Source organism: Bombus bifarius, unplaced genomic scaffold, assembly GCF_011952205.1.
Source record: "Bombus bifarius isolate JDL3187 unplaced genomic scaffold, Bbif_JDL3187 scf7180000008297, whole genome shotgun sequence".
Lineage (NCBI taxonomy): Eukaryota > Metazoa > Arthropoda > Insecta > Hymenoptera > Apidae > Bombus > Bombus bifarius.
The window spans coordinates 667,423-681,573 of record NW_022884576.1 but is presented as its reverse complement, the minus strand read 5'-3'; the positions used below and the strand labels follow the sequence as shown (position 1 = coordinate 681,573).

General features: G+C 32.7%; 1 protein-coding gene across 4 annotated transcripts; it reads right to left on the bottom strand.

Moving 5' to 3' along the window:
* Positions 1-4,154: 4,154 nt before the first annotated feature.
* LOC117212442 lies at positions 4,155-13,614 on the bottom strand. Of its 4 annotated transcripts, XM_033457292.1 has the most exons (5): positions 13,373-13,614; positions 13,098-13,284; positions 10,322-10,448; positions 6,674-6,984; positions 4,155-5,398 (listed from the first exon to the last, which is right to left on the bottom strand). In XM_033457292.1, the coding sequence occupies exons 4-5, from the start codon at positions 6,755-6,757 to the stop codon at positions 4,259-4,261; spliced, it is 1,224 nt and encodes a 407-aa protein (XP_033313183.1). In that variant the 5' UTR covers positions 6,758-6,984; positions 10,322-10,448; positions 13,098-13,284; positions 13,373-13,614; the 3' UTR covers positions 4,155-4,258. The 4 variants fall into 4 exon arrangements, with proteins under 4 accessions (XP_033313183.1, XP_033313182.1, XP_033313185.1 ...); XM_033457291.1 differs by lacking the exons at positions 10,322-10,448; positions 13,098-13,284; positions 13,373-13,614 and adding an exon at positions 8,763-9,113; XM_033457294.1 differs by lacking the exons at positions 10,322-10,448; positions 13,098-13,284; positions 13,373-13,614 and adding an exon at positions 8,763-9,112 and having other exon boundaries at positions 4,156-5,398; positions 6,808-6,984.
* Positions 13,615-14,151: the final 537 nt, after the last annotated feature.

Below are 14,151 nucleotides of genomic sequence, written 5' to 3'. Positions count from 1 at the left end.
TTGTTGCGAAACGGTATGTATACAGTCGTTTAGTCACAGTTTATACTGAATCGTTTGCGATCACGTTCGTTTATTCATAATCGTCAGGAGAAGGTCAAAAGATTCAAATTCGTCTTGTTTTACGGTTACATGTAGCGGCGGCATTGTTTTGCTCGGAGTTCATAACTCCTTACAATACCTGTGACCTAACGGTCTTGATACTCCGAAGCACAACAACATGATTTGAATCAAATTCTAACTCTTGTGCCGCTACAAGCATATTAAAAAAAGAAAGGAACAGGGAAGAAATACCTCCTACCAAGCCTGGATGAGGGCTGGAATGTCGTACACAACAACGAATTTGAAATATTCATTACGGACAAAGTTAAATCAAAAGTGGCGAGGGAAAGAAAAGAAGAAATAAAAGGAATAAAAAAAAACATAAAATCAGACAGTTGAAAGAGCGTTCAAAAACCCTGGCATTCGAATCAGAACTTAAGGACTTCGAGAACAAATAGGAGGAAACAAAGAACCAGACGAAAGATTTGGATAATATATCAACATCTAAAAATGAGAATGTTGAAGAAGTTGTAGAACTTATCGAAGAAGAATTATAAATTAACGAAAACAGAAAATGCAGAAACAGACCAGACATCCTAAGGTACAAAGACAACTAATTTAATTTAACTAATAAAAAGCAACAATTCAAACTGTTTCTTCGACCATTCGCGGAGAGACGCAATCGCGAGAAAGCACGTCAATGGGAGTCATAAATTCCCGTTACGATTAGATAATCGACGCCACGAACTGATCGATCCCCTGATTTATGTTATGATAATAGGGGTTCAATTGAGGTTACACTGAATTAACAGGTATAAATTAATGTTTATTCCAACAACTTTGTAAAGAAGATAATTACACTGATACATATGTATAAGTTAAATAAGTGATTGATTTAAGGATAGAAACCCGATAATGACATGTTGACTATTCTAACGATGAAGAATAAGTAAGGTAAAGTGACGATGCTGTGTCGGAGGGAAGCTAGTGATGGACGTGTCTAACGCAAGGGACCATCGGATTTGTTGATGACAATTTTGGTTAGGAAAGTGAGGGCAGTAGACATTGCTCATGATTGGATAAACGAAGGTTGGTGGACTAGGAAGGGTCTTAGCCGCCCTCGATGGAAAGTTGCTAGTGTGAAGTATCATACGTGAGAAAAACTAACTTTTCCGTGTCTTCCCGTAGTAAACAATAAGCTTTAGAAACGATTCAGTAAAAAGAGATGTTTGTTCAGTCTGAAGGAACTTAGCTAGCAAATTCCTGAGATTTATGATGGTTCCTTAAGACTATTGAGGGTACGCAGTAAGGATGAGCGGACATCCGGTTCCCATCTTGCCCGTGGTATGTAGCCTGGTCTAGGTAGAGTGTCGCCCGACGTAACACAAACAATATGGTATGTCACTAACCTACCATTACGAAACAAAACATAACCTCAAGTTACAAACATAACCAATGAACTCATTCGATAAAACAGCGGAATTTAATTTAATTGAATTTAATTTACTAAAGTAAAATAACGGAATTTAAGAACTACATAAATAATATTGATATATTGCGAGTTACTGAAACTTGACTCAAGGAAACGGATAGAATAAACTTTAACAATCACATAAAAGTAAGGAAAGATAAGTCTACCTCTAAGATCCGCAGAGGAAGAGACCTATGATTTATAATAAGGAACAGGAAATTCAGGCTCACTGAAAACATATAAGGGAAACATATAATCGGAAAGAAAATAGTAACTAAGAATAGCAAAACAAGGTACAACACACGATACTTGAAAAAATACAACAGATATATAAGACAAAAAAATATGCAAATTAATATCAAAAAGATGTACACGCACTCATGTAGAAACGTACGTAAATTAGGATGCGAGAATAAGTGAAAATAAATAAACCAAATAAATAATAGCATACAAAAAATAATACGAATACAATCAACATAAGACATGATATTGAACCAAACATAATAGATATATATGATTAAGCAATTTGATAAGAGTGAGTGCTCTAACAAAGAGAGTAAGAAATGTGAATAGGAAAGAAGATCATTAGTAGTGGTATAAGTACCCAATGTGATAAATGTTATCTGTAGAAATAAAAGTTCATAGCTTTTGTATTTTATATATAAGTTAAGGAAAATCTATATATATACATGTTCTATATATACATGTTCTACATACATTTTTATATTTCGGTACATTTATGATTATATATTCTTAAAAAGCTATTTAATAAGAGAAAAGCTGGACATGAAAAGTATGAAATTATAGAATTAGTTATTTCTATAACTGTTATTGGCAATTGATAGTTTATGATAATGTAAATAGCTAAAATAGATATAATAATAGGAATAGAAAGCATGAGAAGGAAATCTGATACAATTTGTCCTTAAATAAAATGTAGAATAAGAGACAGAGGTATTTCATAAAAGCAACAATAATACTATAAATTTGAACCGAAAAACAAAATAATAAAAATGAATACAAAAATAGAGAAAAGAAAGAATGAAACTGCTGAAAGGTCAACTACTCCGACTTCGATGACTTTTGGATATATTGTAAAACTCAACATTCTGAATACCTTTTTCTATAACATTTTCTTTTTTTCTATACAAATAAGGACTAATCTCGCTTAGTTTACAAGTTCGCGAAAAGCTGCTGGTACCATTACAGTGAATTCTGTCTCTAGATGGCGTTTGTGGCGACGTACGTATGCTTCATTAGTGGTAGCGAGCTGTCGACCGCTTATCTTCTGTTTATAAATGTGATTGTGCGAGTTTAGAGCTCTCGTGGACGATGTGTATATGCGAAGCTGCCAGAGATATCTTATAATTCACCTAAAAATGACTATTGTCAATGTATTAGGTTTACGTTTTAGTTAGTTTTTTGAATCCGACCGCCGCAAGGTGACCGGAAACATTTGCTTAAAATAATATTATCCTTTCCACAAAATATTATCAATTATTTATTCTCCTACTATTTTTACGATTAATTTTTTACTGTTTCATGCAAACGTTGCTAGCTGCCATGCGATAGCCGAATTGAGATATCTAACCCAATACATTGATGATATTCACTCTCACTTGAATTATAAGTTATAATAGATATTTCTTGCATCCTCGCATATTCACATTGCGCACGAGGTCTTTAAGCTCGCTCGATCTCGTTTATAAACAGAAGATAAGCGGCCGGCAATCAATACTGACGCATATGTTACTACAGTCATGCAACTACAAGCAGAATTTGCTGCAATGGTAATGATAGTTCTTAGCAAATATCTTGAAAAGTAAGCGAGCTCATCCTCGTGTATAGGAAGAAGTTATCCAAAATATTAATTTCTATAATATATTCAAAAATTATCGAAGTTGCAAAATAGTCAGCCTTTCTACAGTTTCAGCAAAGAAAGTTCGTGAACAGGAAATGGCTAATGCAGCGAATGTTTTACATTGGACAAAATAGAAACAGATAATCTCTGAAAACACCATTTTTTGAAAATAAGTTCGTAATCCAAGAGAAAAAGTAAACTCGAACTCGAACTATCAAATAAATTCTGTCTGCAAAACACCCGCTAAACGCGATGGCAGATGACTATGATTTTATTGTCAAATTCTGTCAACTCTGTTACCAATCTGCAGACATGTGGTTTTGCAAAATGTACTTTCTTGTATGATGTAAAAGTAAATTGTAATAGAAATATTGTACTAGTACAGCTTCTCAAAAATTATAAGTTAGTTAATAGTTAAAAGTAAGTTATAATAAATATAGTTATAATAATAACAACTAAGCAGTACCTGTAAATCTAATGAAGACATTTTAGATATCTTATTCATTTATAACATTGGAAAATTTATGACATTCTAACATACATATTATAATATTGGATGTATCTTTTTGATACATTTATAATTTTGTTGCATGTTTTTAAAACATCCTTAATTTAATGTTTTACAATTAGACAAGTAATCTACATAATATAGAATTTAATATTTGATTAAATACTTATCTTATTTCATTTATTGCATTGTTCTTATAAGAAAATATTTATAAACAAATACAAACCAACTTTTGGTATATAAATAATTTATTTTATTTGATTTTATTAACATTTTTATATAATTAACTTATTTTAACTTATTTTGAAATTAAACAAAATAAATAATTTTGCAAAATTCATATATCTAGTTACAGAGATTTGTCAAAATAATAATTACATTAATTTAATTTAATTCGAGGAATATAAAGTAACTTTCTGCGATCAACAATGTCATCCAAAGAATTTAAGTCTGGTAAAACTGCTGGAAGTTCAAGATGAGTAGTTGACCGCACTGTTTGAGTAGACCATTCTTTTAGGTTTTGCGTAGAAGTATAATAAGGTTGTGTTGTTGTTGAGAATTTTGGATAATATGGATCATATTCTAGTTCACTTGGTATTAAAGGTTTTAAAGACAATGTTAAAGCATACACAGGTATTTCTGTAGTAGATAGTGTCATACTTGCTGTTGTACTATGAACTGTAGTAGAAATCATTTTTGTATTCTTTTGTATAGATTTCAAAGTTTCTAAATATGGATAATTCCTATAATTTATAGATGATAATTTTAAAAAGTCAATAGGATTCTTTGTCGATTGATAGTTTTTTACATTATTCTCCTGAGTTTGATTACTTCCAGAAAATGTATTTGAAGGTAATTTTAGAAAATTGTATAAAGCATCACTTACTTTTTGATATAAATAACCTTTTTGATTCATTCTTATTAGTTTTTCATTAAGTTTATCCTTCTCATGGAAGCTTTGACTGGGAGTAGAAAAATTTTCATTTTGTCTTAATCCATTTTCATTATATTGACTAATTATACGCATAGATTGTGTATTTATAGAATGATCAATAGGAATATTTGTAGTATAATTAATATAACTTAATGGATAAAATGGGCTTATTATATCCCTTCCAGTTGTTTCTGCCTCATTAAAATTCTTAAAAATTTGTCTTGAATTAAATACAAATCCGTGTCTTTCTTTATTACTTGTGTTTGTTGGTTGTGTTGTGTAAAAAGAATGAAAAAGGGATTGATCGTTATGTATTGAGTGTTTTGTATCAGAACTATTGTCCTTTTCTTCTTTAATATATTCTTTTGTACTAGAAATAATACTTCCTTGGCATTGCACAAGATGAGCATGATCACATATCAGAGCATCTTGTCGAAAAGCAGTTTCCTCAGGACAATGATAAGTGAATTTATTTCCATATTCATCACAAGTGTGATATATCTTACAACCAGCATTAATATCTGCGTAAAAACCAGCAGTTCGGTTTAAACATGAAAATATTGTTTTCATAGACCTCTCCGTATTCTGAAAAACATAAAAATCAGATTTTTCATCAAATTTTAATTAATATCTGTTACTGAAATACTTAACAAATATTACTATAATGCTTAAAACTACTATTCTTTTTCATCATATGTTTTATTTTTTTATAAAATTTATTTATTTCTTAATAATGAACCAAACTTTACAAATAAATTAGGTATATATAAACAATCATATTAAAAATCTTAATATTTTATTTTTTACGATTTTATAAGTACCTATATTGAATTTCAATAGATTCTTATTTTAAAGATAATGAAAATTGTTTTGTATCCATTTACTGTAATTGGTATTTTTATTTCAAATTAATGTTATAAATATAATTCTTCTCCTTAGTGTAGTGATTAACAATAAGCATAGTACATACATATATGTATGTATATGAAAACTTAATAACCTATTTTATTTTTAAAAGCAATATATAACATGTACAAATAATAGACCAGGTGTGTATGTGTATGTGTATGTGCGCGCACGGGCATACATTTGATACATATATATACATATACATATTTACGTATGTATAAAATCAAATGATAATTCTTATAATCACTTAATCTTTATTTATCTTATTTCAAATATCGAGTTATATTGATTTACCTACATATGTTTAAAATAAGATTCAATTTTTCAATGACTTAATATTAATGCTTGTTAATATCTTTATCTTTAATACGTCATAATACCATGAATCTTGGGAAAAAATTATCATTATATCTATCCTTTTATCTATCCTTTTATTTATCAAGAGGTTTATCTTATTTTATTATTGTTATATTTCCTTATTGTCTTTTTATTGTACACTTACTTATTATTATTAGATTAGATTAGATTACTAATTAATCTATTTATACCAATTATTTTGAATCAACATTTTGGTTTAAATATTGTATCAAATATTTAAATACTGTAAAATATTGTTCATAATCAATTCAACTGTGTCAGACTAAAATAATTTTCATTAATGCATTTGAAACATATTAATTAGTGTATGTATTTCAACAATTTCATTCATCGAAATATTTGTCGTTTCTTACGAATCTCAAAAAATCTTTATTGAATACACAAGCTTAGTTTAATTTCATTTAATTTTAACAATTTAAATACATATCTTTATTTGAATACAAAAAGTTACGGTTTCATTAATATTTTTTAAACAACACCAAATAAAGTATTTACGTATGTAAAAAAGAATAACTTCAACTTTTATAGATCTAACAAAACTTATGTTACACAACCTAACATTTAATTACTTACAACTATCTCAGGCTGAGTGTGCAGAATAAGCATCATATACTGGATAATAATTTTCCAAATCCAGTTAAACTGGATCATTGTCATAATTTCAAAATGAAATTAAAAATACTTTTTTACGAAAATTATAAACTCACTGATATAATGCTACTATTGCTGGTACCTCTGGTTCACAACAATACTGGTAATGTGAAAGTGAAAACGTCACGTTTAGAATGTAGGATTGACCTATGGTATTCTTCTTACAATCTCTCTCTCCTTCGTGTGTATCCCTAACAGGACCTCTTTTCCTTTACGAAATATACACAGTGTAACTATAAAATTCAAGAATTGATTAAATTAAAATCACATAATAAACATTACAAAGTTTATTATATATTTTCATTAAAAATAGTGTCTTTTCGAATTGCATTAATTGCAAATTTTGTTTGAAACTAATAACAGAAGTTATGCATATTGCTTCTTTTCGCCTGTGTAAATCTAAAGTCAAAAGAGTACAATTATGATTGTTTATTAAAATTACAATCTAAATATTCTTTTCAAAAACTGTATATTCATCCTTACAATTAATGAAGTTTATGAAACATATAAATTTATATGGTAAACTTATAGAAATGTTACGTTCTTTCCGATTTCGATGATTTTAAAATATGTTATAGAAAGTAACATTTTGAATAATTTTTTCATATAACCGATAATAAACCTTAGTTTCCGAGATATTTGCAAAGAACTATTAGTACGAAGGATTCTATGTAGAATCGAGTGACCACATAAAATCACTTGTTCGAAATTATTCGTTTATATATACAAACGAAGATGGGACGAGCTTGGATATCAGAAATGAAGGTTCGTACACAACGTGCATATGCGCGGCTATAAGAGATCTCTGTTATAATTCAATAAAAAATGAATATCATCATGTATTAAGTTTATATTGTTCAAATTAATATTTTCAATCATGCCACCGCCAGGCGATCGGCAACGCTTACATAAACTGATAAGAATTATTATTCTTTTGGTAAAATAATGTCAATTATTTACTCGTCTCCTATAGTTATAATTAATTTTCTATTATTTTATGCAAGCGTAACCAGCCGCCTCGCGGCAACCGAATTGAAAAATCTAACCCAATGCATTGGATTATATCCTCTTCTAATCCTCTAAATCTCGTTATATATTATAACGGACATTTCTTACAGCCTCGCATATGCACTTGCGCACGCAGCCTTCAGTTCGCACAACCCTCGTCTATAAACGGAAGATAAGCGGCCGGGAGCAGGCAGCCAATATTGACGCATACGTTGCCACAGACGCACAACTATGGGAAGAAGTACACTATAGTGGCATTGGTAGTCTTTTGTGAATATCTCAAAGCTAAGCCCAACCGTCGATTATATACAAGGTGTTCGGCTACAGGTATACACAAACTTAAGGGGTTATTCTTGAAGCCGAAATGGGGTAACAATAAGGAATACAAAATTTGCGTTTTCGGCTGTGTTTTTTAGTAGTTATTGACAATTAAAAATCAACCAAAATATTCCTGCACGCCTTACATGAGCGAAAGTAGGTCAGCCTAAGGTGCGGGGTGCATAGGGATCGTCAAATCGAACGATACATGGCAGCAGCTTGACTTAGATATCTAAAGAAGAAGATTATGACATTTAAAGACGTAAACCATTCTGCACAACGTTTTATAAGAAAAATCATAGATTTAAATATTATAGCTGCCTACTCATTAAAATCCATAACAGCATATCGACAATCGCGACATGGAATATTTGAGTAGACGGAGTTACTGCTTATAGCGAATTTAGATATAAACTTGCAAAAATAGCTTGCAAAGCCCATGAATTGTCGTATCTGTTTCACGTTGCAGAGGACGGCGCTTTCCCTGTTCCAGGTCTAATACTCTCAGTCGATATCCCCCTTCCCAAATATTCGATTTAGTTTTTAAAAAAAACATATTTTTTAACATTTGGTAAGAACCCCACTATATCGAGTGCATGCAAAACCTGCTTTAAATACTCGTATTTTTTCTCTATTGTTTTTGGCGGGATTAGTATATCGTCTAAATATACTAAAGCTATCTTACTTTTTAGATTTCCTAAGGCGGTGTTGATCGCTCGTTGAAATACAGCCAGTATGTTAGTGAGACCGTAGGTCATGCACAAGAATTCATAGACGTTACAAATACGATCTCTGTTCGGAGAATCTAACTAGTATCGGGGAAGAATCGACATAAATTCCTTTTATGTCGTCGACTTATCTGTTTATTCTATTTTCAGCGGGCTTTCGCGTTTTTGTTACTTACTGTCGGTCGGCGAACTCGTGCCTAAGCAGTTTTTGCACTACCTCAGTTTTGCACGGTTTAGGCTTGAACATACAAACGCACTCATACAGATGTATATGATAACATCTGTTTTCGCCAACCGGCCAAATATCGTCAAACAATTTTAGAGCTATAAGTGCAAGTAGGAACACCTTTCGTTGCAGGCGCCGAATGTTACCTTTGAGGGCTAGGTTTCTGTGGATTGCGACCTCGATCATCGCGTCGCCTTTTCGAGCATGGCTCATTGTATGCGCCGTCATCGCATATGTAACATTGCTTCCATTCTTCTTGCAGTCGTGCCTTTTCCGTCTGGCAATTGTCTTCGTTCTGCATACTAACTTTCTTCAATTCGACGATTCTGATTAAGAGCTCTGCCGTCAACTTATACCTCGCGCTTAATATTTTTAATTATCACTAATTCTGTTATTTTCGCTTCTGTAAAGGTGACTTTGGTCTGCTTCAAATATTCGGGTTTCATACGGATACAATTAACGTAGCTCCTCGCAGTATCATTAGTACACTGTAGTGCATGCATCATTCGATGGTGCAACTTCTTTTCCGACTGTTTTCTTTTATCGTGCAAAGGTCCTCCCGAAATTTCTCCCAAGTACAAAGACGGTCTTGCCACCCGCGATATCACTTTTTGCGGAGCCTGAAAGCACATGGGTACGTGCGCATTCCAAGCATTGATGCGGTACGCTTCCCGTTAATTTCTGGATCGAATCGCATCACGTATTCGAGATATCGCCAATATCCTCCTCGTTGAATTCTGGCAACGCAACCACAGGTGACAAAGCCGCGATGGTTAATACAGCCCTCGAGTACTCTGCTGCTGCGCCATTCCCAATGCAATCCAGGATACGACACACCAGATCCTCGACTTGGATACGTAATTTTCCATTTCGATTTGTTTAACACAAGTACACGATAAATGAATCCACGGAATGAATTAAATCACAGCACACAATCTGAAGCATTAGTGTACTGTCACGAGTATCGCAAGTTTGCACGTTAGGCTCACTAATCCCGTGTTTGATGTTATAAAGATAGTCATATTTTTAGAATACACGAGATCTATAATTCGCCAAGGTACTAGGGTAAGTGTCGTGCAGTCTTTCACAGTTCGCTTATCAAAGGACATCACTGCCTTTCCTGTTCCGTGGCTAGCCTATTTTCGAATAATGTCTCTATCCTTTAGCAATGCAAAGTCGGGTCGTTTGTCATGGGTAAGCTATCTCACGCATCCTCTAAACAGCCACATGATCGATATCTCATAACTCGGCGACTTTGAGCCGTCGGCTATTAACTTACCAAATATTCACTCTAGCAGCCTGCTGAGGTTCATACAGAGCTCTCAGTTCAGTCATAATTTATGGTGAGGCTAAATTGCGGCGGCTACCTGTCATTATATCTTCTCGAAAATTGCCACTAACATATGTATACGATAATCTGAAAAATAATAATAAAAATTTTAATGACGCGTTATATTTAATGTGTATTTTTTATTGATTATTTGGCTAAATGTATTTATTGTAGAGGTAGAAGCGAGGTGAAACATAAATTTAACATTCAATTTTCCTAATTGAAATGAATTTGTGTTCATTATAATTTCAACAATTATTACTTATTGTTACAGACGAGACAATTAAGTTGGATAGCTGGAACTATCCTGACGAGAAAAAGACAAGGAAAGTTTCTTTATTAACAATTTTTGACACTCTATCAAACGCTCCGGACATAATAATAATCGCGATAAGCACGGAAGCTATAATAGCTGAATCTGGGAGGCGGTGTAGCGGTAAAACGATTATAATTAGCGAGGGACAAAGACGATAAGCGCGTGTTGCTTGCTCGACGACTCGAAAGAGAAGAAGGAAAAGAAAGAGAAAAAACAAAAGAAGATCGAAGGAAGGATCGCCTAACAATCGCAATGATTAACAGCGGCTACGTTGTTACGCACTCGAGACCACAATCCGTGCGATTCGAGCACAAGTCGGATTTTGTTTCAATTCCTTAACGCTTATGAACCTTAATAAATATATTAGCTAACAAAAGGCATCAATGAAAAGGCAATCAATATTATCCCCATCTAGAAAAAATAGTACTTGTTTTTAAATAGCACAAGAGATATAATAAAAAAATGTCTTAATTGACAATTATAAAACGCATGAGAAACATGACTCAATACGAACGAGGAAGTAGAAAATATCCGATGACTGAACAAAAATTTCATTTGAATATATCTTTGCGAAAATACAATACGTAATCTTAAATAATAATTACTGTAATCTTACTTTATTTATATAACTCATCAAGCTGTGAAATATGATGTGCTGTGACTATCGAGACGAATAACTGAAGTATTATATGTATCACTTAGTGACAAATAATAGTAACAATATCGGAAATATTTCTGCAATTTTGTTTAAAAGTTATGATCTCGTAATAGAAAAGAAATTAAAAATATAATAACTTTCAATTGAAAAACAGTTACATAAAATATAAAAAACACTACTATTAACATCTTTTTCCAAACATTTATAAGTTTTTAATAACTTGTAATTTTTTACTTTTTGTAGCAATTGCAAACTTGTTTTCGATCTTAATACAATTATTATGTTACGGCAAGTTCGTAGCATGGATTTTCTTGATTAAACCAGTCAGGATACTTTTTCACAAGTGTACGCTTCTACAATTTCACCTAAATACATAGGATGGAACTTCCCTCGCCCTCCCTCCCACGAACTTTGAAATGATTATGTTCCACAGAATGCCGATTGCAAAGACCTGTTATTAATTCAAAATGAGGGAATTTATCATATAATTGAACTAAACTTTTGCAGTTAAATAAATTCCGAGAAAACAAGGGAGCTGTTTGGTATGACCTCTTATATGCGGAACCCACTTACAGGTCTCACAAATATGTAAGTAAAAATATAATTTTAAAAAGTCAAAAATAAAAAGTTTCACTTTTAAATTAGTACCTAGATACATTGTCTCAACGATATCTGACACTGAATTATGTTACAGCACTCAATCGCGGCGGTCCGTTGAGCTTCTCAGTGCGTCAGCAGAAATTTTTTTTTTATATTTTACGTGGAGGAAATCCGCACGGACGCCAGGCCGCTTCTGGAGAAAGCGGCGTAGTAGTGTCGGACTCCAACAGACTAAAACCTCCATGATAACCGTCCCGGCTGCGATCGAGAGAGGCCCGGGAACCGCTGTGAGCGTCGCAACGCCTCCCCCGCGCGCCTAATATCACCGCTGATGGAGCGGTATGTGACCATTGTCACACCGCGCCTCGTCGCCGGAGCCGCCGTGCCAGGCAGCCCGGTTCTCCTACTGGACTGCTTGACGGCCCCGAGGCGCTGAGCCGCCAAGCGCCCAAGCTCGAAACCCACGGGGGGCGCGGCGGGCCCAGCACGCTTCGTCAACGCCACACGGAGTCCCAGGCGATCACCCATGCGTTAGGGGAACCTAATCCCTTCGTAATAGTGACGACTGCACGAGTGTGCAATTATGCAAAGAATCTTTTCAAACAATTATATAATGTTTCCTGAATTTGATAAATGGAAGCAAGATGTAACGATTTTGCGTCTGGGAATTACGGTTTGAAATCCAGGAATCCATTGCATTGATTTAAAAATTGTGCATTGTTAAAGTTTGGTATTTTTTATTAAATTCGTCGACTTATTCCGCATTATTCTTTTTGTTTTATACGTTGTTCATCTTTGTTAATACTAGGAGAGTAACTGGATATCGTCTTATAAAGATAGAAAAGTATAACTAATATTGGTTGAACAACGTATATAATCTTTATTCAAAATGTTATTTGACAAATCCAATCATATATCGATAATAAAGCGAGATTCCGTTATGTTCAATACAGTATGTGTGTAAATAAATAATAAAATTTACCGTTTAAATGACTATCACGTTAAAGTAAGCTATGCAGTAGGCCAAAAATACCAAGCTTTAAAACCTAATGGATTTCTAAATTAAAAATTTCTATATGTCTTTTTTATTCTTCTCTGTTCATATGATTACTATCAGGAAATATCACAAAAGTATTTATAATATTTTACAACAATAAATGACCTCATAAACCAGCGTACTGAGGAAAAACAATATGAATTCCATGCGACAGTGAGAAAATATTCATGTCAGTACAATTGACATGCCAATTACCAAGAATTAGTTTTAGATCTAAATGAAAAAATATTAAAATTATTGTATCATTCCACTAACCCATAATCGTTTGAAAGGGAATCTTCCCTTTTTCTCTCTAAAAAAAATATATTAAGCAATTAATTTCTCTATCTTAGATAACTTATAATTAGTTTCATTATTGTGCGATTTTGTCATTCTCACACTTGTCTATATCGAATAGAAAAGTAGATATGAACTTTTCCGTAGAACCGTACAATTAAATAGATTCTTGTAGCGTAGAACTCAATACGTTCTTATCTATGTGCAACCAAATAGGGCAGATCCCTAACTTTAAGCTTAAATACGTAGGCTCTCGTATATGCTAAACTCCCACCAAACAGGGCAGATCCTTAATTTTATAAGTTCTTATATATGCCAATGTTAGTTAAACTCAGCATTTTGTTAGTTAAACTGAAAACTATGGGCGTGAACACTCATTTCTTCTCCGGTAATATCGAGTCACCTAGCCCCTGCAAACGCCATCTCTTGACAACAAGAGAGAACATAAACATAAACAGAACATAAATCACTACGTACGCATAAGATTTAAACTGCTGGATTCCTAAAACCAAAACTTGCATTTTTAGATCTAACGCATTGAAAATCATTAAATTCCAATAGAGAACGGCAATAATTTTATGTCCACTAAACCGAAGTTCTGCCAAAAATTCCGTTACTTACTTAACTGTTTAGGTTCTGAATACTTCTATTGGACACAATTTATTTAAAAATTTAAAAAATCACGTATTGTAACAAAATCCTCTCGATAATCATTTCTATCAATATCATAGATATATTAAAATAAGATTGTCGTATTGCCAAAGGAAGTATCGATAATTCAGCAAGAATGTGAACTATATTCAATAAACTAGTTTTATTTAACGTTTGAAGAAATTTTGTTATGAAAATTATTGATAATGTATTCTATTCTTACTATGCAGAA